The 25,143-nt window shown below is 43.8% G+C and overlaps 1 protein-coding gene across 4 annotated transcripts in view; it reads right to left on the bottom strand.

Annotated features, from left to right (window-relative positions):
- Positions 1-25,143, bottom strand: part of GRIK1 (glutamate ionotropic receptor kainate type subunit 1) — a 323,076-nt gene that overhangs the window by 58,351 nt on the left and 239,582 nt on the right. For all 4 annotated transcript variants that reach the window (XM_066370386.1, XM_066370384.1, XM_066370387.1 and 1 more), the window contains exon 7: positions 21,450-21,593. In XM_066370386.1, the coding sequence (XP_066226483.1) occupies positions 21,450-21,593 (144 nt within the window). The remainder of the gene's footprint in view (positions 1-21,449; positions 21,594-25,143) is intronic.

The raw sequence follows: 25,143 nt of genomic DNA, 5'->3' as shown, positions 1-25,143 counted from the left end.
CTCATGGCCATCAAACAGGGGCAGACATTTTTACTCCAAAATAGGCCTCTTTGGCACAAGGATTATTTTAAGGTATTATTAAAACAACAACAACAACAACAAAACCCAACAGACAGAAAAGCTCTGAAAACCAAGTAGAATTTACACTTTTGGAAGAGCAATTTACATTTATAAGGGGAATATTCATTGTAAAGGTGTCTCCTTCTCTGTCCCAGGTAGGGCTGGGTGACCAGATCTGTACAAACTCCCAATACCCACAGGCAGAACACACGGCTTGTCCTCAGACCTGACAGTGAATTATCGCCTAGGGCAGAGTCGTCTGTTATGATAAGAGCAGCGTGTTCCCTCCAGACTGCAGCCTCCTTCAAGGCGCGGCACTCGTCAATCCACTCACACCCACCATTCCTCTGTGCCCCCCTCAGCTACATGCACAGAACAGACCAGTGCATGACAATGAAAATGAATTTCTGGGGAAATTCTTCCATAAAAAGTTATATTCAATACTGCAACTTTTGAAGATGCAAAACTGACATAACATAGTGGGGAATTACTTTGAAGTGACATACGTCCTTCTCTGTTCAACATTCCGATGTTAGCAGCTTCCTGGTTCTATCTGGTTCTGCCCTATTTTGCCTCAACCTCAGTCCCCTATAATTGTAGAGTCTCTGCAGGTAGCAACTTCTGTGGCCCTGGGGAAGTCACATTAATGCTCAAAGGTCCATATCTCCTTCCATAGGTGAGGGTGCTGAATGAGCATGCTCGGAGCACCCACCACTCTGCTCCTGCCTCCATTGCCCATTTTGAGCAGGTGCTCACACAGGTACCTGCTGCCTCAGCATCCTGGACCTCACGGAAAACTAATGCTGTGCTTCTGAAATGTAAACCAGAAAGATGGCCCTTGTAAGGAGGAGCCTTCCGCTTTCTAAGGAACCAGTCGTAATGGGGTGCTTAGACACCTTCTCATCCGGAAGCAGACCCTCTGCTCATTTGCTTCCGGCCTCTCTGTGCCCATCTCTGCATCCATCTCTGTGTCCATCTCTACGTCCATCTCTGCGTCCATCACTGTGTCTATCTCTACATCCATCATTGCATCCAGTGCCAGGATGCCTGCTGAGCTCCTTCCCTGTCCATCAGGCGAGCTTTCTAAAGATTATATTTATTTGATTTTTGGGGTGTTTTGTTGTTATTGTTGTGCTCATGTGCTGACAACCTGCAGCGGGGCCCATGGGCGCACACAGACGAGAATGGACTTGCTTGAGGCCATGTCCTGTTGTTATTCAGAGCAGCTGAGGGAGGCCTTTAGTTGTTTTCTGACACCACATTAAGAAATGCTATTTCAACCCAAATACTGCTCAGAGTCTACTTCCTCAGGATGAGGAATCAGGGGTTCAGATTAACCTGGCCCCTCGAGAATGTTCAGTTAAGTGGAGAAAAGAGTCAGATTTGTCCCGCAGTATTTTGTAAAACTGCCTCAACCACAGAGGGCTTAATTACACTGTGGTTATTGGACTTGATGATGGTTTTAAACCAGTGATTTTCAACCTTTTTTGAGCCGCAGCACATTTTTTACATTTACAAAATCCTGGGGCACACCACCTACCAAAATGACACAAAATGATACTCTAACACAATACATACTATACATATAGTTAATAATATAGTTTCTAAATGTATTTATACTCACTTAGTGTGAAACCTGGGCCTGTTTCGATGAACACAAAAGGGATATCCTGGACAGATAACAGCTGATAGCAACCCAAGAAGACCTAGAAATAACTGAAAACTGGAGGCAGACAACACCAAGCCTAGACTCAACCAACTCTACAAATAAAAAACCCCAAAACAGACAATGAGAAAACAAAGAAGTGCAATCCAAATGAAACCACAAGAGTCACCTTCAAAAGATGAACTGAGTGATATGGAAATAATCAAACTTCCAGATGCGGAGTTCAAAATAATGATTGTAAGGATGCTTAGGGATCTTAGAACAACAATGGATGGTCATTATGAACACCTAAATAAAGAAATAGCAAGTATAAAAAAGAATCAGTCAGAGATGACAAATACAATATCAGAAATAAAGACCACAATGGAAGGAATTAAAAACAGGATAGATAGAGCTGAGGATCGAATCAGCGAGTTGGAGGACAACTGGAATGAAGGCATGAAAGCAGAGAAGAAAAGAGAAAAGAGACTCAAAAAGTCAGAGGAAACCCTTAGAGAGCTCTGTGACAACATGAAGAGAAATAACATCTGCATCATGGGGGTTCTTGAAGAAGAAGAAAAAGAACAAGGGATAGAGACTTTGTTCAATCATATCATAGCTGAAAACTTCCCTAAATTAATGCAAGAGAAACTCTCACAACTCCAAGAAGCACAGAGGACTCCATTAAAGAGAAATCCAAAGAAACCTACACAAAGACACATCATAATTAAAATGCCAAAGCTAAGCGATAAAGCGAAAATATTAAAAGCTGCAAGAGAAAAAAAAGTTATCACCTACAAAGGAGCCCCCATAAGGATGACATCCAACTTCTCAACAGAAACATTTGAGGCCAGAAGGGAATGGCAAGAAATATTTAAAGTAATGCAGAACAAGAACCTACAACCAAGACTACTTTATCCAGCAAGGCTATCATTTAAAATTGAAGGAGAAATAAAAAGCTTCCCAGACAAAAAACAACTCAAGGAATTCATTACAACCAAAACAATGCTGCAGGAAATGTTAAGGGGCATGGTGTAAACAGATCAAAGTGGGAAAAGAATATAGCAAAAAAGGAATACACCTTTAAAGAAGAAAATGGCAATAAACAACTTCATATCAATAATAACCTTAAATGTAAATGGATTAAATGATCCAATCAAAAGACATAGGGTAGCTGTGTGGATAAGAAAATAGGACCCATACATATGCTATCTACAAGAGACACACCTTAGGACAAAAGATACACATAGATTGAAGGTAAAAGGATGGAAAAAAAATTTCATGCAAATGGAAATGAAAAAAAAAGCGGGGGTAGCAATACTTATATCAGACAAATTGGACTTTAAAACAAAAGATATAGTAAGAGATAAAGAAGGCCACTACATAATGATAAAGGGAGTAATCCAACAGGAAGATATAACTATTATAAATATCTATGCACCTAATATAGGAGCACCTAAATATATAAAGCAGACTTTGATGGATTTAAAGGGCGAGATCAACAGCAATACTATAATAGTAGGGGATTTCAATACCCCACTAACATCACTAGATAGATCCTCAAGAAAGAAAATTAACAAAGAAACAGCAGACTTATTGGAAACACTAGATCAACTCGATTTAATAGATATCTTCAGAACCTTTCACTCTAAAGCAGCAAAATATACATTCTTTTCAAGTGATCATGGTACATTCTCTAGGATAGACCACATGTTAGGGCACAAAAGTGTTCTCAACAAATTTAAGAAGACTGAAATCATATCAAGCACTTTCTCTGATCACAATGGCATGAAACTAGAAATGAACCACAACAGAAAAGCTCAAAAATTCTCAAACACATGGAAACTAAATAGCAGGTTGTTAAATAATGAATGGATTAAGAATGAGATCAAAGAAGAAATAAAAAAATTCCTAGAAACGAATGACAATGAGCATACAACAACTCAAAATTTATGGGACACAGCAAAAGCAGTACTGAGAGGGAAGTTCATAGCACTACAGGCACACTTTTAGAAGCTAGAAAAAGCTCAAATAAACAACTTAACCCTGCATCTAAAAGAATTAGAAAAAGAACAGCAAGTAAAGCCCAAATGTAGTAGAAGGAAGGAAATAATAAAGGTCAGAGCAGAAATAAATGACATAGAGGCTAAAGAAACAATACAGAGGATCAATGAAACTAGGAGCTGGTTCTTTGAAAAGGTAAACAAGATTGATGAACCTTTAACTAGACTCACCAAGAAAAAGAGAGAGAGGACTCAAATAAATAAAATTAGAAATGAGAGAGGAGAAATAACAACTGACACAACAGAAATACAAAATATTGTAAGAAAATACTATGAAGAACTGTATGCCAAAAAACTAGACAACCTAGATGAAATGGACAAATTCCTTGAAACATACAATCTTCCAAAAATCAATCTGGAAGAATCAGAAAACCTAAACAGACCAATTACAACAAATGAGATCGAAACAGTTATCAAAAAACTCCCAACAAAGAAAAGTCCGGGGCCCAATGGCTTCACAACGGAATTCTACCAAATATTCAAAGAAGAACTAACTCCTATCCTTCTCAAGCTATTTCAAAAAATTCAAGAGGAAGGAAGACTTCCAAGCTCCTTTTATGAAGTGAGCATAATTCTGATTCCAAAACCAGGCAAAGACAACACAAAGAAAGAAAATTATAGGCCAATATCTCTGATGAATATAGATGCTAAAATCCTCAACAAAATATTAGCAAACCGGATCCAACAATATATGGAAAAAATCATACACCATGATCAAGTGGGATTTATTCTGAGGAGGCAAGGCTGGTACAATATTCGTAAATCAATCAATGTGATTCATCACATAAACAAAAAGAAGGAGAAAAACCACATGATAATTTCAATAGATGCAGAAAAAGCATTTGATAAAATCCAGCACCCATTCATGATCAAAACTCTCAGCAAAGTGGGAATACAGGGAACATACCTCAACATGATAAAAGCCATCTATGAGAAACCCACAGCCAACATCATACTCAATGGGCAAAAATTAAAAGCAATACTCTTAAAATCAGGAATAAGGCAGGGGTGCCTCCTTTCACCACTCTTATTTAACATAGTCCTGGAAGTCCTAGCCACAGCATTCAGACAAGAAAAAGAAATAAAAGGCATTCAAGTTGGAAAAGAAGAAATAAAACTATCATTATTTGCAGATGATATGATATTGTATATAGAAAACCCTAAAGTCTCAGTCAAAAAGCTACTGGACCTGATAAATGAATTCAGCAAAGTGGCAGGATATAAAATCAATACTCAGAAATCAGAGGCATTTTTATATGCCAACAATGAACAGTCAGAAAGAGAAATTAAGGAAACAATCCCCTTCACTATTACAACCAAAAAAATAAAGTACCTAGGAGTAAACTTAACCAAGGAGACTAAATACCTGTACTCGGAAAATTACAAAGCATTGATAAAAGAAATCAAGGAAGATACAAACAAGTGGAAGCATATACCGTGCTCATGGTTAGGAAGAATAAACATCATTACAATGTCTATTTTACCCAAAGCAATCTATAAATTTAATGCAATACCAATTAAAATACCAATGACATACTTCAAAGATATAGATCACATATTCCAAAAATTTATATGGAACCAAAAGAGAATACGAATAGCCTCAGCAATCTTAAAAAAGGAGAATAAAGGGGGAGGTATCACACTTCCTGATATCAAGTTATACTACAAGGCCATTGTACTCAAAACAGCATGGTACTTGCATAAGAACAGGCACATAGATCAATGGAACAGAACAGAGAACCCAGAAATAAACCCACAGATATACAGACAACTGATATTTGACAAAGGAGGTAAGGAAATACAATGGAGTAAAGACAGCCTCTTTAACAAATGGTGTTGGGAAAATTGGACAGCTACCTGCAAAAAAATGAAACTAGATCACCAGCTTACACCACTCACAAAAATAAACTCAAAATGGATAAAAGACTTAAATGTAGGCTGTGAAACCATAAGCATCTTAGAAGAAAACATAGGCAGTAAGCTCTCGGACATCTCTTGCAGCAATATATTTGCTGATTTATCTCCACGGGGAAGTGAAATAAAAGACAGGATAAACAAATGGGACTATATCAAACTAAAAAGCTTTTGCACAGCTAAAGACAACAAGAACAGAATAAAAGACAAACTACACAATGGGAGAACATATTTGACAATACGTCTGATAAGGGGTTAATAACCAAAATTTATAAAGAACTTGTAAATCTCAACTTCAGGAAGACAAACAATCCAATCCAAAAATGGGCAAAAGAGATGAATAGACACTTCTCCAAAGAGGACATACAGATGGCCAATAGGCATATGAAAAAATGCTCAACATCACTAATCATTAGAGAATTGCAAATTAAAACCACAATGAAATATCACCTCACACCAGTCAGAATGCCGCTCATCAACAAAACAACACAGAATAAGTGCTGGCGAGGATGTGGAGAAAAGGGAACCCTCCTGCACTGCTGGTGGGAATGCAGACTGGTGCAGCCACTGTGGAAAACAGTATGGAGATTCCTCAAAAAACTGAAAATCGAACTGCCTTTTGACCCAGCTATCTCACTTTTAGGAATATACCCCAAGGACACCATAGAACGGCTCCAAAAGGAGAAATGCACCTCCATGTTTGTGGCAGCATTGTTCACAATAGCAAAGATCTGGAAACAGCCCACGTGTCCGTCAGAGGACAAGTGGATTAAAAAGCTTTGGTACATATATACTATGGAATATTACTCAGCCATAAGAAATGATGACATTAGATCATTTACAATAACATGGATGGACCTTGATAACATTATACGGAGTGAAATAAGTAAATCAGAAAAAAACTAAGAACTATATGAATCCATACATAGAAGGGACATAAAAATGAGACTCAGAGACATGAACAAGAATGGGATGGCAACAAGGGTGGGGGGTGGGGGGAGGGGGGATGGGGCAAAGAAGGAGAGAGGGGTTGGGGGAGGGGAGGGGCACAAGAAAACCAGATAGAAGGTGACAGAAGACAATTTAACTTTGGGGGAGGGGTACACAGCACAATCAAATGTCCAAATAATCTAGAAATGTTTTCTTTCAACATATGTACGCTGATTTATCAATGTCACTGCATTAAATTTAATAAAAAAAAAAGAAAAGGGATATCCTGGCAGGAATGGTAGAAAGACACACATGAAGCTCTTCCTCAACAGTTCTCAGTCTCTCTCTGTTTTTAGTTTTTATCGCAGCCAAGCTTGAGAAGCTCAGCTCACATAGATATGTGGTTCAAAATGGGAGCAATGTCAAAATAGCTTTGTTGGCCAGAATGGGGAACTCCTTGGCAACAGATAACCAAAAACTGTCCAAAGGAAGATCAGCAAACTTTAGCTTTAAAGTTAGATAATATTGTGATGCATTGTATATCACCTTCTGCAGGGGCCTCTTTTAAAAAGAAAAAGGTCAAATATCTATATACACCATCAGGATAGACATAACCAGCTGAGGCTGAGGCTTGATCTAGTGGTGGCAACATTTACCTCCAGTCCTGACCAGGATTAGAGTTCGGGACCATGGGGAGGAGTAGCAGCTTCAACTACTCGCCAGGGCCACACAATGACAAGTGCACGGCAGCCCGAGCAGGGACCTTCCTCAGTGTGGATGAGAGGCGGCCTACTATTGGTTCATCGCTAGTGGTCGGGATGAATCCTAGAAGGTGATTGGTCAATGAGTGTTCCCTGTGCCTCCACTCTTCCTGTTGCTGATAGCTGGAGGGATTGTGAGGGGAATGTTTATGTTTGGATAGAGGTGGCTGGCAGCGGGCCAGATAAATAGCCTCCATGGGCCGTATCTGGCATGCGGGCCATAGTTTGGGGACCCATGTTTAATTTCCCCATGGCACACCTGACTATGTCTCACGGCACACTAGTGTGCCGTGGCACACTGGTTGAAGAACACTGTTTTAAACAACAGTCACAAGTTACGGGTGAGAGAAAGACCTCTCGGGGGCGCTTTGCAGAGTTTTGCTGTGAACAGGGAGCTGCATGCATTTTTCTGCCCATCATGGAGAGATTGAATTGGAATAGTGAACGTCGACTGTTTCGATACCATTACCATTCAATTGGATCACATTAATTAGGATAGGCTGGGCTCCTCTCATTTACATCAGCTTAGTTTCTCTTCTCTCTCTCTCTCTCTCTCTCTCTCTCTCTCACTCTGTATGGGGCAAAGTTTACTATCAGCGGCTGAGTAAAACTTGCCTTGCAAACAAGAAGAACCAATGATGAAAGACGGGCTTCCCAGAGCTTTAATTAGCAAATTACTGTGAAAATGTAGGAATACAAGTGCACCTCTGGTTTAGCTTCTGATAATGTTACATCTGCTGCATTAAGAACACAGGGAACAAGCACCTTTGTGTGTGGGACGCAGCCAACAAATGGGCTCTCCCGGCAACAAGCCTCCTCCTTCAGGGATGTCAGAAGGTCAGTTTTTTGGTTTTGTCAGATAGTTAGGATACCGGTATTGTGGTCCCTAAATTCTTGCCAGATTTTACCCCAGGCAAGTCTGGGCAACTGATGTGGAACCTGATGGTGGAAGAGGTTTGGAAGGAGCTACCCAGTCACATCGTTGATAAAAAGCTGCTTGTCTGAGATTTGGGCCAGACACTGGTGTTCCCGTCCTACTGCCACCGTTGCTTGTCTACTGGGAGGATGGCCGGTCAGGCTCAGATGCTGCTTGCAGAGGGGTCACAGTGTGATCACAACACCACCTGTGAGTTTCCACTGATGTGAGTCCAGTGACCCCAGGGAACAGGAGTCATCCCACGTTGGCCGTCGATATTTGCCTCACACTGAAGGCATTACATACTGATGGGGCCTGGGATGTTCTCCCTGACCTGGCCCTTTCACTGCCATCTGGCAGAGGGCTCGTCAGGCTGGGACCGTGCAGCCCAGTGTCTGAGCATTTGCAGCAGCTTTGTGTTTTAGGATGTTTGTCCCGAATCTGCTTCTTCTTTCATGTTCACCTGCATTTCCTGTCCATTGTACAACTGGCACTTGGCTTGAATCCCATGCGCTCACTAACCTCTCGTCCCTGGTCTGTCACATCTGCCCCATCTGGAGGATGCAGGTGACCCAGGATCTCAGTGCTGTCCTGGTCATCTCTCACTGTCCCTCAGTTTCACCTGTGACGCGCCCCCCCCCCCCCCCCCGCAAAGGCTGGTTTCCAGGCTGCTCTGTGCTTTCCCCACAGATGCACACAGCCGCACTCTGTGTGGACTGCTGCCCCCCCCCTCAACTGCTGATTTACCTAGGGTGGGCATCTTGCTCCAGAAAGCTCGTATGCCCTGTTCTTACTGTGGAAGTCAGTGAAACATGTAGGGCAGACAGTGCACTAGTAGAGGCCATTATGTTACGATAGAATTGCACAGCCTGGAGTCAAGCCCTCTCTCTGCTTCACCAGGTAGACGAGTTGATCAAACTAATTGAGTTCCACGTGCTTCCCTTGTCGAGAGGGAACACAAGTATCTACCCTGAAAACATGGCATGAGGGTGGGAGCCAGAATATTCTTCCTACCTGAGCATCAGAGGATGACCAGAGAAGGTCCTCCTTCTCTTGACTCCTTAGAGATTCCAGGCTCTGTCCTGAAAGAAGCCAATCCTCTTATGAGGATATGTGTGTGGGATGTGTGAGTAAAGCATGTCATGTTTAAGACATTATTTGCCAGTTAATTCAGCATGGGTCTCCTGGCCACCATGCTGGCCTGGATGTTGACAGGGACTCTGACGACACTGAGTAGGCCAGCAGGTACATGCAGTCAAGTGCTGGCCGTCACTCGAGATGTAGCATATGTTTCTGCTCCAAGTGGACGTTTCTTGCAGTGAAGTTTCTATGTGCTCTAATGCAGGACTGGAACGGTTTTAATGGGACGAGGGCATCAAGTGTGAGAGTGTGACAAGGCACAGATAAAATCGAAATTGGAATGCAATGAAGCAATTTGCTGAGAGAGACGACTTGCTCCCACCACGACCCTTCCTTACACTCCCATGAATAGGGGACATGCTCTCTCTGTACGGGTGACGTCCGTGTCAGACCTGCTCCAGCATGATTGTTGCCTATTTTCCTCCTCTCAGAGAGAGTCTGAATTTAAATCTTGCTTGTGCTTCATGCTGAGGCTAGAGGGTCCCCAGCAGGGTTTCTGGGGTGGGACAGACAGGGTCCCCCCAGCACAATGAACCAGAGGCCGGGTTGTGCCAGGGAAAGACCCTCAGGTGGGGATAGAACCAGGGTGTGTTTGCCTCCTTCCTAGTCTAAGTTACTTAAATGGTACCAAGTTAGCCAGTCATTGAAAACCCTGGATCCCCACGACGATGAGCATTGGGTGCACTGACTAATCCAACTGTGAATTGATTTAGCTGGCAGCGTGCTTTCCCGAATTATGCAAAGTAGAAACCTCTTTCAGGTTGAGAGATGATACTGTCCTAGTCTACCAATGTCCAGACACAGAAGGAAACAGGGATAAATGAATAATGTCCAAACCAAGATAAAGCTTTGTACAGAAACCTGCTGAGAGAAACCGACTAGAACAGGGACGATGTTTCAGGTTCTTCCTCAGACAAACCAAGTGTGACACCTGACAGAAACCCTGTCATGATAGTAGGAACTTTATCTAAAAGCAACTTTTTAAGGATTAGGCAAAGGGTTGGGGGCAGTGAAGAGGCTCTGAAACCTACTACTATCTGTTTCATTCTCAATTTAAAATGTAGAAAGGCAGGTTATGTAGTTATTCAGTCCAAACTAAAGAGCCAAATACACCCATTTCTTTTTTTTGTTTGTTTTGTTTTTGTTTTTTTCCGAAGCTGGAAACAGGGAGGGAGACAGACTCCCGCATGCGCCCGACCAGGATCCACCCGCACACCCACCAGGGGGCGATGCTTTGCCCATCTGGGGCATCGCTCCACTCCTCTGTGACCAGAGCCATTCTAGCGCCTGAGGCAGAGGCCACAGAGCCATCCTCAGTGCCCAGGGCCAACTTTGCTCCAGTGGAGCCCTGGCTGCGGGAGGGGAAGAGAGAGACAGAGAGGAAGGAGAGGGGGAGGGGTGGAGAAGCAGATGGGCGCTTCTCCTGTGTGCCCTAGCTGGGAATTGAACCCGGGACTCCTGCACACCAGGCCGATGCTCTACCACTAAGCCAACTGGCCAGGGCCTACACCCATTTCTTAATTCATAGACACTACTAGGCTTCTTGCTATAAATTCCAGGTAGGGTGGCCATCAGTTTCAATTGTCCAGGGCTGTCTGCATTTTTATTTTCTTATTTACTTTTAATTTTTATTAATTTTAATTTATTGTGTTAACATAGGGCTGTCTGGTTTTTAAAACTGAAAGTCTCATGTCCAAAGGACACCGTCAGTCTCTGGTGAACCAGGACAGTGGGTCAACCCAATTCCAAGACAATTCCAAGATGGAATTGTCCTCTTCCCAGTAAGTAGCCTCAGAATAACAGTTCAGGTATTCTAATTTCTTTTTCTTCTTCTTTTTTTTGAAAGCTGAAAACGTTTATTTCCATAACTCAACCAAGAAAGGTCTTCCTGGATCACGTGATTCAATATAGGGTGGGGCAAACGTAGGTGTACAGTTGTGAGCCTGTGGAACGCAGAGTTTATTCTTGTATTATTAACTATTGTATTGTTTTCCATATAGACAATTGTAAAGCTGCTTTTGGCCCACCCTGTATAGTCTGTTAATTTTTAAAGCTCTATTGCGGTATAATGACAAATAAAAATTGCATCTATTTAAAGTATACAATTTGATCATTCAATACAGATGCACATAAGGTGTCCTACTGTCTGACTCAGTAAAATACAGTGTCCCCCAACACGGCAGCGACATTCAATCCATGCACGTGGTGAGTGACAGGGGCATAGTACTAGAAATCTTAGGGATCATCTAATTCCTAAAGTTTGTGGGCCAATCAAATACATGCAAGTCACACTGCGTGTGAGATGTTTTTAGAACACTTTCTGTTGTTCAAAGCATCCTAGAGTCAAGCTTTCTTAAAAGTTAGTCATTGTTCTCGCACTTGGTTTTGAAAAACTGAATGGGTCGTTTTTAAGTTGTCTATTTTGGAGCGCGTACTTTAGATCAAATATTAGCAGGATCAAACATTCTTTCTTTAGTTTTTGTTCATTGATTCATATAGTCTGGTCATAATTTTATTAATTAATATCAGTGTTGAGCACCATCAAATTTTTTTTGAGTGTGACAGAGACAGCAAGAGACAGAGAGAGGAACAGACAGACTGGAAGAGAGAGAGATGGGAAGCATCAATTCTTTGTTGTGGCACCTTAGTTTCTCAGTGATTGCTTTCTCATATGTGCCTTGACTGGGGAGCTATAGCAGACCAAGTGACCCTTTGCTCAAGATGGCGACCTTGGGTTTAAGCTGGTGAGCCTTGCTCAAACCAGATGAGCCCGTGCTCAAACTGGTGACCTTGGGGTTTCGAACTTGGGTCCTCCACGTCCCAGTCTGATGCTCTATCTACTGCACCACTGCCTGGTCAGGCCCATCAATTTTTTTAATGCAACTGAGCACACTTCTTCTGGTCTGGGAATTCTGAAGAACAATAGCTTATACTAACAAATCATCTGGCACATTTGAATATGAATCCTTGGTGCTCTGGGTGTCTAACTAATGGGTGCTGGTAGGATAGAAACGAGGTATTTGACATTAAATACTGCTTATTGAAATGACAATTGAGTCACATTTCAGAAGTTCTGAAGCCACCAGAGAGGGTATTCCAAAACATCTAGCTCAGGGGTCCCCAAACTATGGCCCATGGGCCGCATGCAGCCCCCTGAGGCCGTTTATCCAGCCCCCGCCGCACTTCCGGAAGGGGCACCTCTTTCATTGGTGGTCAGTAAGAGGAGCATAGTTCCCATTGAAATACTGGTCAGTTTGTTGATTTCAATTTACTTGTTCTTTATTTTAAATATTGTATTTGTTCCCGTTTTGTTTTTTTACTTTAAAATAAGATATGTGCAGTGTGCCTAGGATTTGTTCATAGTTATTTTTATAGTCCGGCCCTCAAATGGGTCTGAGGGACAGTGAACTGGCCCCCTGTGTAAAAAGTTTGGGGACCCCTGATCTAGCTCAAATTAAAAGGGGAAATATTGGAGTTATGGAATGCAAATATTTTTTTTTCTTTTTTTTTTTTTTGTGGAATGCAAATATTTTAAGAGGAGAAAAGATGGTTATGGTCTCTGTTCTTGTAGGGGGCTACTTGTTAACTCTCTGGCATATTGCCTTGGTTTTAGCTATTATCTAAAGTATTTGTATTATATCAACTATATATTTATTATGTGCTTATGCATGATAACTGTGTATTATGTTAATTCTCTGTGCGAGCTAGCTCATCTCCAGTGGACAGTTAATTTCTTATTGGCCAAAAGCGTTTTACTGATCTTTGAACTCTGTATTAGATAGATAACCAGCATGTTTGTAGAAGCTATTATTGTATAACATAGTACTTTCAAAGCTTACACACTTTTAAGTAGTGGAAGAAAGGGTGGGGGTGGGGAGTTCTAGGGGTCAGGATGCTTCCTACTGTCCCTGACACCAAGGCTGCAGAATCACAAGGGGAAGAAACAAATGTCCCTGCCCAACACACGCTCCTGCCTCCTCTCCTCTCCTCCTCGAAACATTGGACAAGCGGCTGCACAACCAGCACATCAAAGGGGTGAAATTGCTCACCCTCCCCAAGGCCACAGTGCCCACGGTGGCGACATCGAAGGGGCAGTCAGTTTAGGTCACCTCTGCCCAGAAGTCAGCTCCCATTCCTTAGTACAACTCTCAGGAAACTTTCTTCTGGGTTTGGAATGCTTTTCAAGTTAAGGAATTCCCGACTGGGTTGTGAATGTGTGTGAAAGGAATGACCTGTTAAGCCTTTGTTGAGTCCTTATGAACATACTCACTCATTCATTTAGCAAATTTTCTTGTTGCTGGCTCTTTATCACAGAGTTACTAATGAAGATCAAGGGAGGAAGGTACCTGGGGGGAGATGGTGCCAAGAAAAGAAAACAGAAAGAATTTTGTTGATTCCAAAACTCTGTCCACCCTCTGCTCTGTCCCCGGAATGGAGCAGTTAACATGTGCAAGTCCTTTGGGCTGTAATTTTATTTGTTTCCAATCAAAGGTGGCTCATTCTGTTGCTATTGTGTGAACAGAGCCCCATGGGATCCCTGCACTGTCACAGTCCCACGTCCCCAGGGTTTCATGTACCCAGGGAAGGGTACAGCAACATGCATTCAAAACTCATCCTCCATCAGAACACTGTGATCTCTGTCCAGTCACCACAGTTTTAAGTCTGTTCTTAGAAAAGCTGTTTAAAAACAAATCCAAAGTATATATAATAGTGAGGGTGAACATATACATTAAGCAAAGGAAGAAATGATAACCATAACCTTTAGACCACATAACTTCCTTGGAGGTCAGCTATTTCAGGAAACAGAATGATGCATTTATCATATCCTCATCTGCTCGATATATAATTACTTTAACTATTATGTGTGTTGTTTATAACCCATTATCTTGCAATAACAGCTTTCACGGATCACTGCATATTTTAAAAATAGCTTTTCTTGCCAATATTTGATTTCCCACTCTACATCTGCTGACTTTAACTGTGCCTATGCCATGTACTCTGGGTAAACATGCTGTTTCCTAAGGATTTCTCTCAGAATATGCCCTACCCAGCTTTTCTTTTTCCATAAACTCTTTTCCTTTTTTTGCACTGGTTCCTGGGGTAATCTGTTTGTCAAACTGCAATAAATTTGGCTTCTGAACTTCCAAGTCAACTAAGCATGTGGGAACACACGCCTGAGACCTGGTGGATGAGAGAGAGGTGGGAACTAGGCGCTTGTCTGATGGTTTATGTGGATAATGTGACTAATGAAACCTGGAAACCAAACCATTCGGTCTGGAATTACTGCACTCAAACTACTTTGGTCATATTAATCAGATTAATGTCTTTGTTGGGTAGATTATTATTTTTATAGCTAATCAATAAGTTCTTTGGTGATGACGATAAAACTTTGGACCCACATGGGTTTAATTTATATCTTTCTTTAGTTAGCCTGGTTGGATAAGACATTGTATTAAAAAATTAACTTTTGGCCCTGGCTGGTTAGCTCAGTGGTAGAGTGTCATCCCAGTATGTGAAAGTCCTGGGTTTGATTCCTGGCCAGAGCACACAGGAGAAGTGCCCATCTGCCTCTCCACCCTTCCCCCTCTCCTTTCTCTCTATCTCTCTCTTCCTCTCCCGCAGCCGAGGCTCCATTGGAGCAAAGTTGGCCTGGGCGCTGAGGATGGCTCTATAACCTCTGCCTCAGGAGATAGAATGGCTCTGGTTGCCACAGAGCATCACCCCAGATGGGCAGAGCATCGCTACCTAGTGGGTATGCCAGATAAACCCTGGTTGGGCACATGTAAGAGCCTGTCTCTCTGCCTCCCTGCATCACACATTAAAAAAATACAAAAAAAATTAATTTTTTTGTTACCAAGATTTACTGAGCACTTTAAGTGTGGCTTGTCCAAATTGAGTGCTATAGTTTAAGATTCAAACTGGATTGGCTTTGGCTGGTTGGCTCAGTGGATAGAGCATTAGCCCAGGGTACAGATGTCCCAGGTTTGAGCCCCTGTCAGGACACACATGAGAAACCACCATCTGCTTCCTTCCCCTCCCTCTCTCCCTTCTCTCTCTCTTCCCCTCTTGTAGCCAGTGGCTCGGTTGATTCAAGCATCGGCCCCAGATGAGGGTTGCCAGGTGGATCCCAGTTGGGCACATGTGGAGTCTGTCTCTCTAGCTACCCTCCTCTCACTTAAAAATAAAAATAAAATAAAAATAAAATACAAACTAGATTTAAAAGACCTATGGTGAAAATAAAATAAAAATTTTATATTGATTATTAAAATGATAATATTTTGATCTATTAGAGTACATAAAATATATTATTAAATTTTACCTGTTCGTTTTTATTTCTTAATATGGCTACTAGAATATCTAGGGTCTATGAGACGGACAATATCTCTACTGGACAGTGTGGAGATCTACTTCATACAATGTAGAAATACCCACTTCTCCTTTCCAGGATCCTTGCACACCCTCCCTCTTATGACCTTGTTTGTTGATCACCTTTGTCATCACTGAATATTTGGCATTTCCTTGTGTGTGTATCGGATTCCCCCACTAGAACATCATTTCCAGGAAAGTGAGGACCTGGTTTTGCTCACGGTAGCGTTCCTGCTGTTTAGAATGACATCTGCTGAATCCTCGTATCTAGTAAACATGTGTTGAATATATGAATGTTGGCATACCAGATTCCAGTGAAAATGAATGAACCAGATAAATAATAAATATGAATCAGCTCAGATGTATTTCAAAACTTAAGTAAGATTGATTGGTAAGGCAAACTGCTGAGTGTAATATATGCATCCATACACTGCTCACAAAAATTAAGGGATCAGGGAATGTGCAAATATTCTAGTACTTTCAGCCTTTTGTATAGTGAGTGCATTTTCACCAATGAAATGAAAGTTGGTTTTGCATCTCATTTGCATAATCGAACAACTTTCTTTGACTTGTTGTTTGCTTTTCTGATGTTTTTTTTAATAAAAAAATCAAATGTTTCTTTTTTTATCACTTCATATTCATTTTGGAATATCTCCTAATTTTTGTGAGCAGTACACAAATACATATAGATACCTACCCAAATGCATGTATGCCACACACCCATATATATACATGTACATATGTGTATCTGTATCTAGGATGACGTTCATTTATGTAAATCAACCCCACTTGTGTGCATGCGCACATACATAACAGGCTGTGGTGAGAAAGCAGGCTCTTCTGTCCACACGATCCAGAGCTGGGATGTCAGTAGCTGAATGGGAGGGGAGGTGACTGACCCAAGTCAGAATGCTGTCTCATAAACACAAACATTATTTAGAACCAGAGACATGAAAGAGAATGGGCAGGATGTCCGTCCTATGCTGACACCCACTTTCAACATTTCTGACATGTGACAGCTCACCCAGCAGGGATAGGTGTCTGAGCATCTTAGTGTGTATGAGACAGCGCACTTCACTGGTGAGCCCTGAGAATGGTGAACATTTGGCAGCTGACTCATTTCTCTGTCCAGAGCCATCTAGAGAATTGAGGAGAGGACTTGCAAACCCATGCTTTCTTTAGGTCTCAAGGTCCTGAATGTTGAGAAGGTGCCGAGATGAATGGGGGGATGAGGAGGAAGAGTGAGGAGTCAGGATTCTGGTACTCTGCAAGGGGTGCGGAAGGAGAAATTCTCATGGGAACTTTTCCAGAGAGGAGAAATCTAATGTCATCTAAGTAATCTGGGGGGCAGCTTGTCCTGGAATGAAAGCACATGGCAGCAGCATGGGCAGGGTGCTCAGTGGGGCCAGAGCTGAATAAATTCATGTCAGAGCTCATGTTCCTCCAGAACCGTTAATGGTTTGCAAATCTGCAGTTTTTCACCTGGATCCCATATATTAAAAAACAACAACTCAATACTGACCTACTAAGTAAAAGTCAAAAAATAAATCTTAAGGCAAGTGTAAGTGCCTCAGGGGAGAATTTTATCTTTTACTCTTTGATTTTTAAAGGCTTGCATTTAGATATCTCATTCAAATCTATAATTTTTACTCCATCAATGTAGAGCTGATAAATTACATTCTCCCAGCAGAACAGGGGCAGAAAACTGCCCCATATTTTGCATAGCTCTCAGTGACCTCTTGTGTACACTGGCATTTGGAAATGATTTTCCTCTCCTAAATAACAAATTTGTTCTGGGCCAGATCAATTAGGAAAGAGTTATACAGTTTAAGTAATAGTTTGAAAAAATGTATTCAGAGTTGGCTAGATTTTAGCTTCCTGAGTTCAGCTCAACAAAAAAACGTATATATATTTTTTATTAAGTGAAAGATGGAGAGGCAAGGAGGCAGAGACAGAGTCTCACATGTGCCCTGACTGGGATCCACCTGGCAAGCCCACTAGGGGGCGATGCTTGGCCCATCTGGGGGCCACTGCTCTGTTGCTCGGCAACCAAGCTATTTCAGCAACTAAAATGAGGTCATGGAGCCATCCTCAGCACCCGGGGCCAAGTTGCTCAAACCATTGGAGCCGTGGCTGCAGGAGGAGAAGAGTGAGAAAGATAGAGAAGGGGGAGGGGAAAAGGGTGGAGAAGCAGGTGGTCACTTCTCCTTTGTGCCCTGACTGGGTATCAAACCCAGGACTTCCACATGCCAGGCTGACGCTCTACCTCTGAGCCAACTGGCTAGGGCCAACAAGTTCTTTTAAATGCCTATGACAGACACAAAGAGCTTGAGGACACAAGATCAGCTGACCTTGTCTCTGTCAGAGGGAAAGACATCAAAGTCTCTGTGGAAGGCAGACATGGAATGGGTGGCCAGGAGGGATTCGTGAGGGAGAGGACCCACCTCCAAACACAGGCTCAGAGAGGCTCACTGGGGAAGAGGAATTCTGAGTTAGAGTGAACCAGGGTGAATTTGGGGGGACAGCACTTTCCTGACTGACAGGAGTGAGACAATAGGGTGTTACCATGCAAGTTTGAGGCAGGACAAGGGATACCCATCAGCCTCCAGGGCAGGAGAATAGCAGAGTGGACACAGGAAGCTACCTGTGAGAAACAGTTTGTTTCTCAAGGGTAGAAGACCCACGATGCATTGCTGTGTGTCACTTTGCTCCCATGGGAGCAATAGTTATGAAAGGGCTGAGATTCAAGGTACAGGGCCTAGTTGGGGCTATTCTAACAGTGCAGGTGAGACACTGTGCAGGCAATGGGCAAGGCAAGTTGCTAAAGACTACTTAGGGAAGACACTGGTGAGGTTTAATTAAGTAGATGCGTATGCGGAGGCAGGTAGGGCAGTTCAGATACCCTGTATCAGTCTGATTTGTCTATAATACTTCAACTCAGGTACCAGTATGACAGACGTCAGGACACAGAGTGGGAAGACAGCCACCCCCAAGTCCCCCGTGTAGATGTGCAAAGAAAGAGGCCACCAAGTATATTCTGGACAAGAATTTATAAAGGGGTCTTGTGTGGTTGAGGTGACTGCTGGGGAGACTCCTCTGAGAGTGTTAGGACCAAGTACCTCGTTTCACGTTCTCTAATCAAACCTGATGTGGGAATAGTTTTATTCAATTATGTTTTAGTGTGTCTCAGAATCCTCTCAGGGCTGGCCCTCCAACAGGCAGGGGCCTTGCCCCTGGTCACCCCCAGTCCTGTCCTCTCAGCAGGTCCCTACACCCTGCTGAAGGAGGCCTGCAGCACAGGGACTCGGGACACAGAGCAGGTGAGGACAATGGTGACAGAGGTTCTCATGCGCCCCTCCCCCTCTCCACGGGAAGCCAGAGAACAGGGAATTTGCTCTTTGAAAGTGAATAAATGTGAAATGCTTTCTTGCTTTCAATGTGGTGCCTCATCTTGGAGCTCATTATTTCTTCAAACATGTCTAAATGTGGCTCAGTCGTCTCACCTCCCTGGGCCAAGGCACAAGCAGAAAGCAGTGGGTGTGCTCAGGCATTGGGCCCCAAGCTCTCCTGAGGCTGAGGCTCCATGCCTCTCCTGGCTCCACTGTGAGAAAGGGAATCAGCTGTGCTCTTGGTAGAGATCACAGTGACCCTATGGTGATTCAGGAACGATCGGGACCCCCACAGGGTGAGCAGAGGCTGTCAGATGCTTTCTTGTTAGCCACAGTCTGTCAGGAGTATGCAGCCATTAGATGGGTATTTCACTCTGTGCTGACTTGTGATTTTTTTGCGGTGGTTTTTGTGGCTTGTGTTTGTTTCTTCTTTTCCAAGGGAGAGGAGGGAGATAGACAGACACCCACATGCTCCACGACCGGGATCCACCAGTGAACCCCATCTGGGGCATTGCTTACAACTGAGCTATTTTTAGCGCCTGAGGTGGAGGCTCCATGGAGCCATCCTCTGCGCCTGGGGGCCAATGCTCTCGAACAAATGGAGCCATGGCTACAGGAGGAGAAGACAGAGAAGGGAGTGGTGGAGAAGCAGGTGGTCACTTCTCCTGTGTGCCTTGACTGGGAATCAAACCCAGGACATCCACATGCTGGGCCAATGCTCTACCACTGAGCCAACTGGCCAGGGTCTGTTGCTAGTTTTAAATTCCTGGTGTCATCCTCAGTACATGGAGCAGGGCTATTGTTAGTGGTCCAGTCCACTGATAAAAAAATAGCCAGTATTTCAGGCTCTTACTATTACAAGTATTCCCTCACTCTCTATCCTCACAGTTACTTTGTGAGTGGGAAGACGTTGCCCCTGTTTTACAGACAAGGAAACTGAGGCACAGGGCGTTTAAGTGACTTGTTTGGGTTGTATTGCTTGTCAATGTTGGTGGTGCTGGGACTTAAACTCAAGCAGCCAGGCCAGGGCTAGGATGAGGTGAGAAAGAGGCCTGGGCACGGGACTTGAAGAAGGGCTGCCTCTCGTCTCCTGTGGGTACAGGTCTCAGACCTGAGGGTAAATTCCTCTTCAACTCATGTGCTCAGGACACTCCTTTGCTGCTTCCTACATCCTGGGCCCAGCTTTGACAGTGACCTTGACTTGGACTCTGGGTACTGCTTACTCTCATCCACCCTGGTCATCACCCTAATGAATCAGCCTCCTCTTCCAAAGCGGAGACAGGTGGAATAGCCCATGAGAAGATCTGTAGGGGCTGGAGAGACTGGCAGAGACAAAGGCCAGTGTGGTATCTTTCTCCAGGGTTCGCCCGCTCTTCCCTGTGGCTTTGTCCAGCCCAGCCTCCTCCAGCACAGGGAGGAGAAGTCTGCCCTTCACCTGGGGTGTGGAGCTACACCCCGAGGGCAGGCCCTGAGGCAGCGTCGTGGAGTACGGTGTAGACGTGGCCGGCCTTGCTGCTCCCAAGCATCTCACTTCATCTCGTTAGGTCCACACATACCCTGAGCTGCATGTCAGGTCAAAGATAATCCAAGGATACATATCTATAAGGAGACTTGGGATCTCACAGAAGGGTCTTATGAAGGAATCAAACTGCCTAGAGAAAAGGAAAGGGTCAGGGACAGTCCACGATCGCAGGGCAACAGTGGAGGATTCTCCTGCCCCAGAAACCCTGTCCTCTTGCTCATTCTTTAGTGCACTTCACAGGCTTTGAATAGGACTGGACTTTTCCAGTGAGCTGACAAATAGAAAAACAATCAGAATATCACTGGAAGAAAAAGGTCCTTTTGTTCAGTCCTGCACAACCCAAGACTTAGGAGACCCGGCATAAAGGGCTGGCAATGTGGGGATGTTTTCTGTCCCTTTAGTGATGGGCCACCCACTCCTCAACTCATCAAGCCCTGGCATAGCCTATGAGTTCTGTACACGTGTGTGGATGGCCAGCAGCAGCTATGGCCACAGCAGAAATGAAGGAGGGAGAACACTATGACCTGGTAGCTTCTTTAAACTTCTCAGCATCACCCTGAAAAATCCCTGGTAGTTCAAGACACACTGTATCCATTAAAATCCCAGCAGACAAGCTGAAGATGGCTTCTGCTCCCTCATGACATCATGCCCACAGAGCCGTGGGAATGGGAAGGACCACCCCCATGGACCGATCATACAGAGCTAAGCTAGAGAGAGAACCGGGTTGAATGAGCAGCACTTGCCTCTTTGATCAGGTTCATAAATCTGGGTCCGAGACGCCACGGCTTGTGTCGATGGCACTGCAGGGAGCTGACGGCCAGCTGGGATGCCCGGTGGGATGCAATGGCCACCATGTACACGGCGTCATACATCAGAGCCGCTTCTGTCTGTGGGGAGACACACACCACGTGTTTAATGACTCCTGGATCCACCTTCCTCCACCTGCACGTTCCTGTGGCCGCTGCCTCCTCACCCCAGTTCCCCTTCCCTCAGCAACATTCCTTCTCCAAGAGTCATTTTTCTCCAAGACCACCTCGGCTCCAGGGTCAGCTGGAGTCTCTGCTCTGCTTTGTTTGGAGTTCTTAAAAAAAAATGTCACCCAGAGCAGCCACAAAAGACCAGATTCTGAGAACACCTATTTTTGGAGTGTCTTCTATGTGAAGCACAGGGTTAAGACCAACTCAGCTGAGTTTAAAGCTACCAGAGCTTAATATCGCAATGTCAGATTTTGTCTCTCAGTATTTATATCTATTTATCAATCTGTTTTCTTGTTTCTGTCTAGTAGAAACTGCTGGACATAAAACTAACAGGTGATTTCCAGATAAGTATTCTGGTTTTGGTCACTTCCATTTGCCAGAGTCAAGAAGGTTGGGGTTACAGAGTCAAGTGCAAAAGCAGATTTAGGGAGACCCTCTGCAGAACAGAGGTGTGGCACTTGCTCAGACTATGCGTGCTCTCACCAGCAGGTGCTTTTCTGACAGAGACTGCAAGTCATGATTCCCTTCTGGAGTTGGGCATTCTTCTTTCCTTCCTCGGGAAATTTCTCTCATTTGCCAAAATGCAGATAAGTACATTTAGCGCTTTATAAAATATACTCCTATAATATTATACATTCACATTATACTTGAGGGTTTTCATAGCAACTCCAGATACAGTAGCTCATTTGGAATTTTAAGTAACTCTACAAAATGATCAGAGAAGATAGAGAAAACTATCATGCTGGGAAATGGACCTCCACACAGAATATTGATTTGTGGAGAGTCATACGGAGAGCCAATAATTAGTAGAGTCACACCAAGAAATCTGGTCGCGGAATAAAGATGTATTTGTAAGATAAATCATTTCATTCATACTTACATGACTGACATATCGAATTTAGATTGGTAGTGGCAATTGTTGAAACTTAAAAATGTGTTGACCCTTTTAGTTCAGAGCTGGTATAATTCATGTTATATATATGAAAATTGAGGCTCAAGGACATGAAGTGACCTTTGCAAGGCCTGTCCGCTAAGTAGCAACATGGCCAGGGTTTGAACCCACACCTGTCTGACCCTAGCTCCCATGCTGCTCCCTGCTCTGCTCTGCTCACTTGCTTTGAGGGAAAGCAGCCTGCTGGCAGGATGAGAATATTAAAAATGCCATCAGTAACAACGGCTGGCCTTCACCGAGCACTTACGGTCCATCAGGTGCTATTCTGAATACTTTGCAAACATTGCCTCCTCACTGTAACTTTCACTTCTTCACAGATGAAGAAATAATGAGGTTCAATGGCATTTTCAGACTTGTGGTGTAGAGGCCAGGATTCGAACCTAGGAAGTTGGTTTGAGGGTTCATGCCTCAGCCACAAAGCTGAGCTGCCTCTCACCTGAGGTTAATGTCTGATTATTTAAAATTTTTACCAATAACTCAGTTGTGGTCAATATTTATTGACAGTTTTCCACACGTCAGGAACTCCAGGGATTGTATGCGGTTATCTCCTGAGAATGAGCCCAGCCGGGGCGGCTGTCCCAGGGAAGGAACGCTAGTCACTCCTGTGTGGTTGCTCCTGGCCTCTGTCCCTTGTGACTTCCATTTGCCAACTTTAACTGTGAGTGCAATGACTCTCCTGAATTCTGTGAGTCCTTCTAACAGACCATCAGGTCTGAACGTGGTCCTGGGCCTCCCAACACAAAGCAAAGGGACACTATGTCACCTTAGGGATGAGGATTAACTACATGCCGTGACCTGATAGAGTCCCTGTATTTTGCTGCCTGCCTGGTATTTTGTGATTGGCAGAAAAAGCTGGAGGAGACATGGTGCTGAAAGAAAGCCTGGTCTTTGGGCAGCAAATGGACAGAAAGGACGGATTTCCCTCTTCTCTCCACTTTGGGAACATACACTAACCTTCTGTGGGGGAACAAGGCAGTTTTCTGGGGGTGAGAAAATGCTCTCAGATAGCACCCTTCCCCTTCATCCTGAATGTCTTCACTCACTAGGTGTTAACAGGTTCCTTGATTAAAATCCAAATGTCTCACCAGTAGCACAGAGCTAATAGGAAAGTGCCTCTTAGTGTGAACGAGCTAGTGTTGCTGTTTCCTTGAGATGTGATTCCCTGAACGGGTCAGGATTCTGAGGATGGCTGGTGGCCCAGGGGTGTTTTCTCTGAAGGGTCCCAGCCAGGTCCCAGGCTTGTCAGGCAAATACTCTTGAGACAGCCGAAGTGGTGGGATGGGCGGTGAGTATCCTGATCACCAGGAGAGGGGAGGAGCAACCCATAAGCAGACTGGGGACGGGAAATGGATTAGGAAGGTAGCAAAGATGTCACACGCACGCACAGTCGAGCAACTCTGTCTTTGGGACAGCCACTCCCCCAGGTTTAGTGAGGCCTGTCACAGAGTCGCAGAGGCTGGTGCAGTGTGAGTCTCAGTGATATTTGCCAGCTTTGAGAGAGACCAAGGGATTCGAGAAGAGGATGATATGTAGAGGTGGGAAACATGCCTGAATCATCCCACTGGCCACACAAGAGCACTCAGGTCCCAGGTGAGGGCCGTCTTGGTCCACGTGTGCAAGCCAAGCACAAGCATGGTGTCTATTGTGAACAAGTGAGTTCTGCCTCAGTATCTCAGAATGCCTTTCCCCCCTTCTCTTAAAACTACAAGTTGCAAAACAGCAAGTACTATTGACTAAGTTCAATTCCAGTCCCGGAGGGCTTTGAATGTTATCTAATTGAATCTGTAGAGTAACACTGTGAGGTGTTGTTCCACCGACTTACAGATGGGCAGGAGATGCTAAACAACTTTCTCAGGCCATTCGGTTATTCTGGGGCCAGAGCCAGGACTTAGAACTAGGTTTTCTACGCACTGAAAGGTCTTGCTTTTCCCTCCGAATTATGCTGCCTGTAGTGTTTCATCATGGGATGAGCTGGGGACACATGGGGATGTCTCCTCTGTGTGTCAGGATCAGAGGAGGTGCCCACTGGTGAGACAAGGCTGCTGGAGGCTCCCATGTGGACACACTTGAAGAACCGGAGAGGCAGGTGACGGGCTCACATAGTGGCGCATCCACACTCCCATGCAGCGTTGAATCGTACAAGTTTTTGGTTCATAATCAGGAAAATCCATCAGAGGATGTGCCAATCCATTATCCTAGTCTATCCAAAAGCCAATCGATTGAATCAGTCCACGTGCTGAGAATGATTTAAACGTAGTGAACAGGAATGAAGTGAATTTTATAAAATCCCTCCAAAGTTCTGTTGGTTGATGAAACACTCTTTTCTAATCTCAAGATGTTTTTAAATAATGAGTGTTTACTATTTTTGAACTCTATTGACTCAGTAACAGTTTTCTTTCTTAACTCAGTTCTAAACCTTTTTTTAAAAATCAGTATTTTTTTCTTTAAGTCTACGGTTCTTATGTCTGGAGTCAAATTTTTTTGGACGTGGACATGACTTCTCATTTT

This window comes from Saccopteryx leptura, chromosome 2, assembly GCF_036850995.1.
Source record: "Saccopteryx leptura isolate mSacLep1 chromosome 2, mSacLep1_pri_phased_curated, whole genome shotgun sequence".
Taxonomy (NCBI): domain Eukaryota; kingdom Metazoa; phylum Chordata; class Mammalia; order Chiroptera; family Emballonuridae; genus Saccopteryx; species Saccopteryx leptura.
This window is presented reverse-complemented; position numbering and strand designations above follow the sequence as displayed.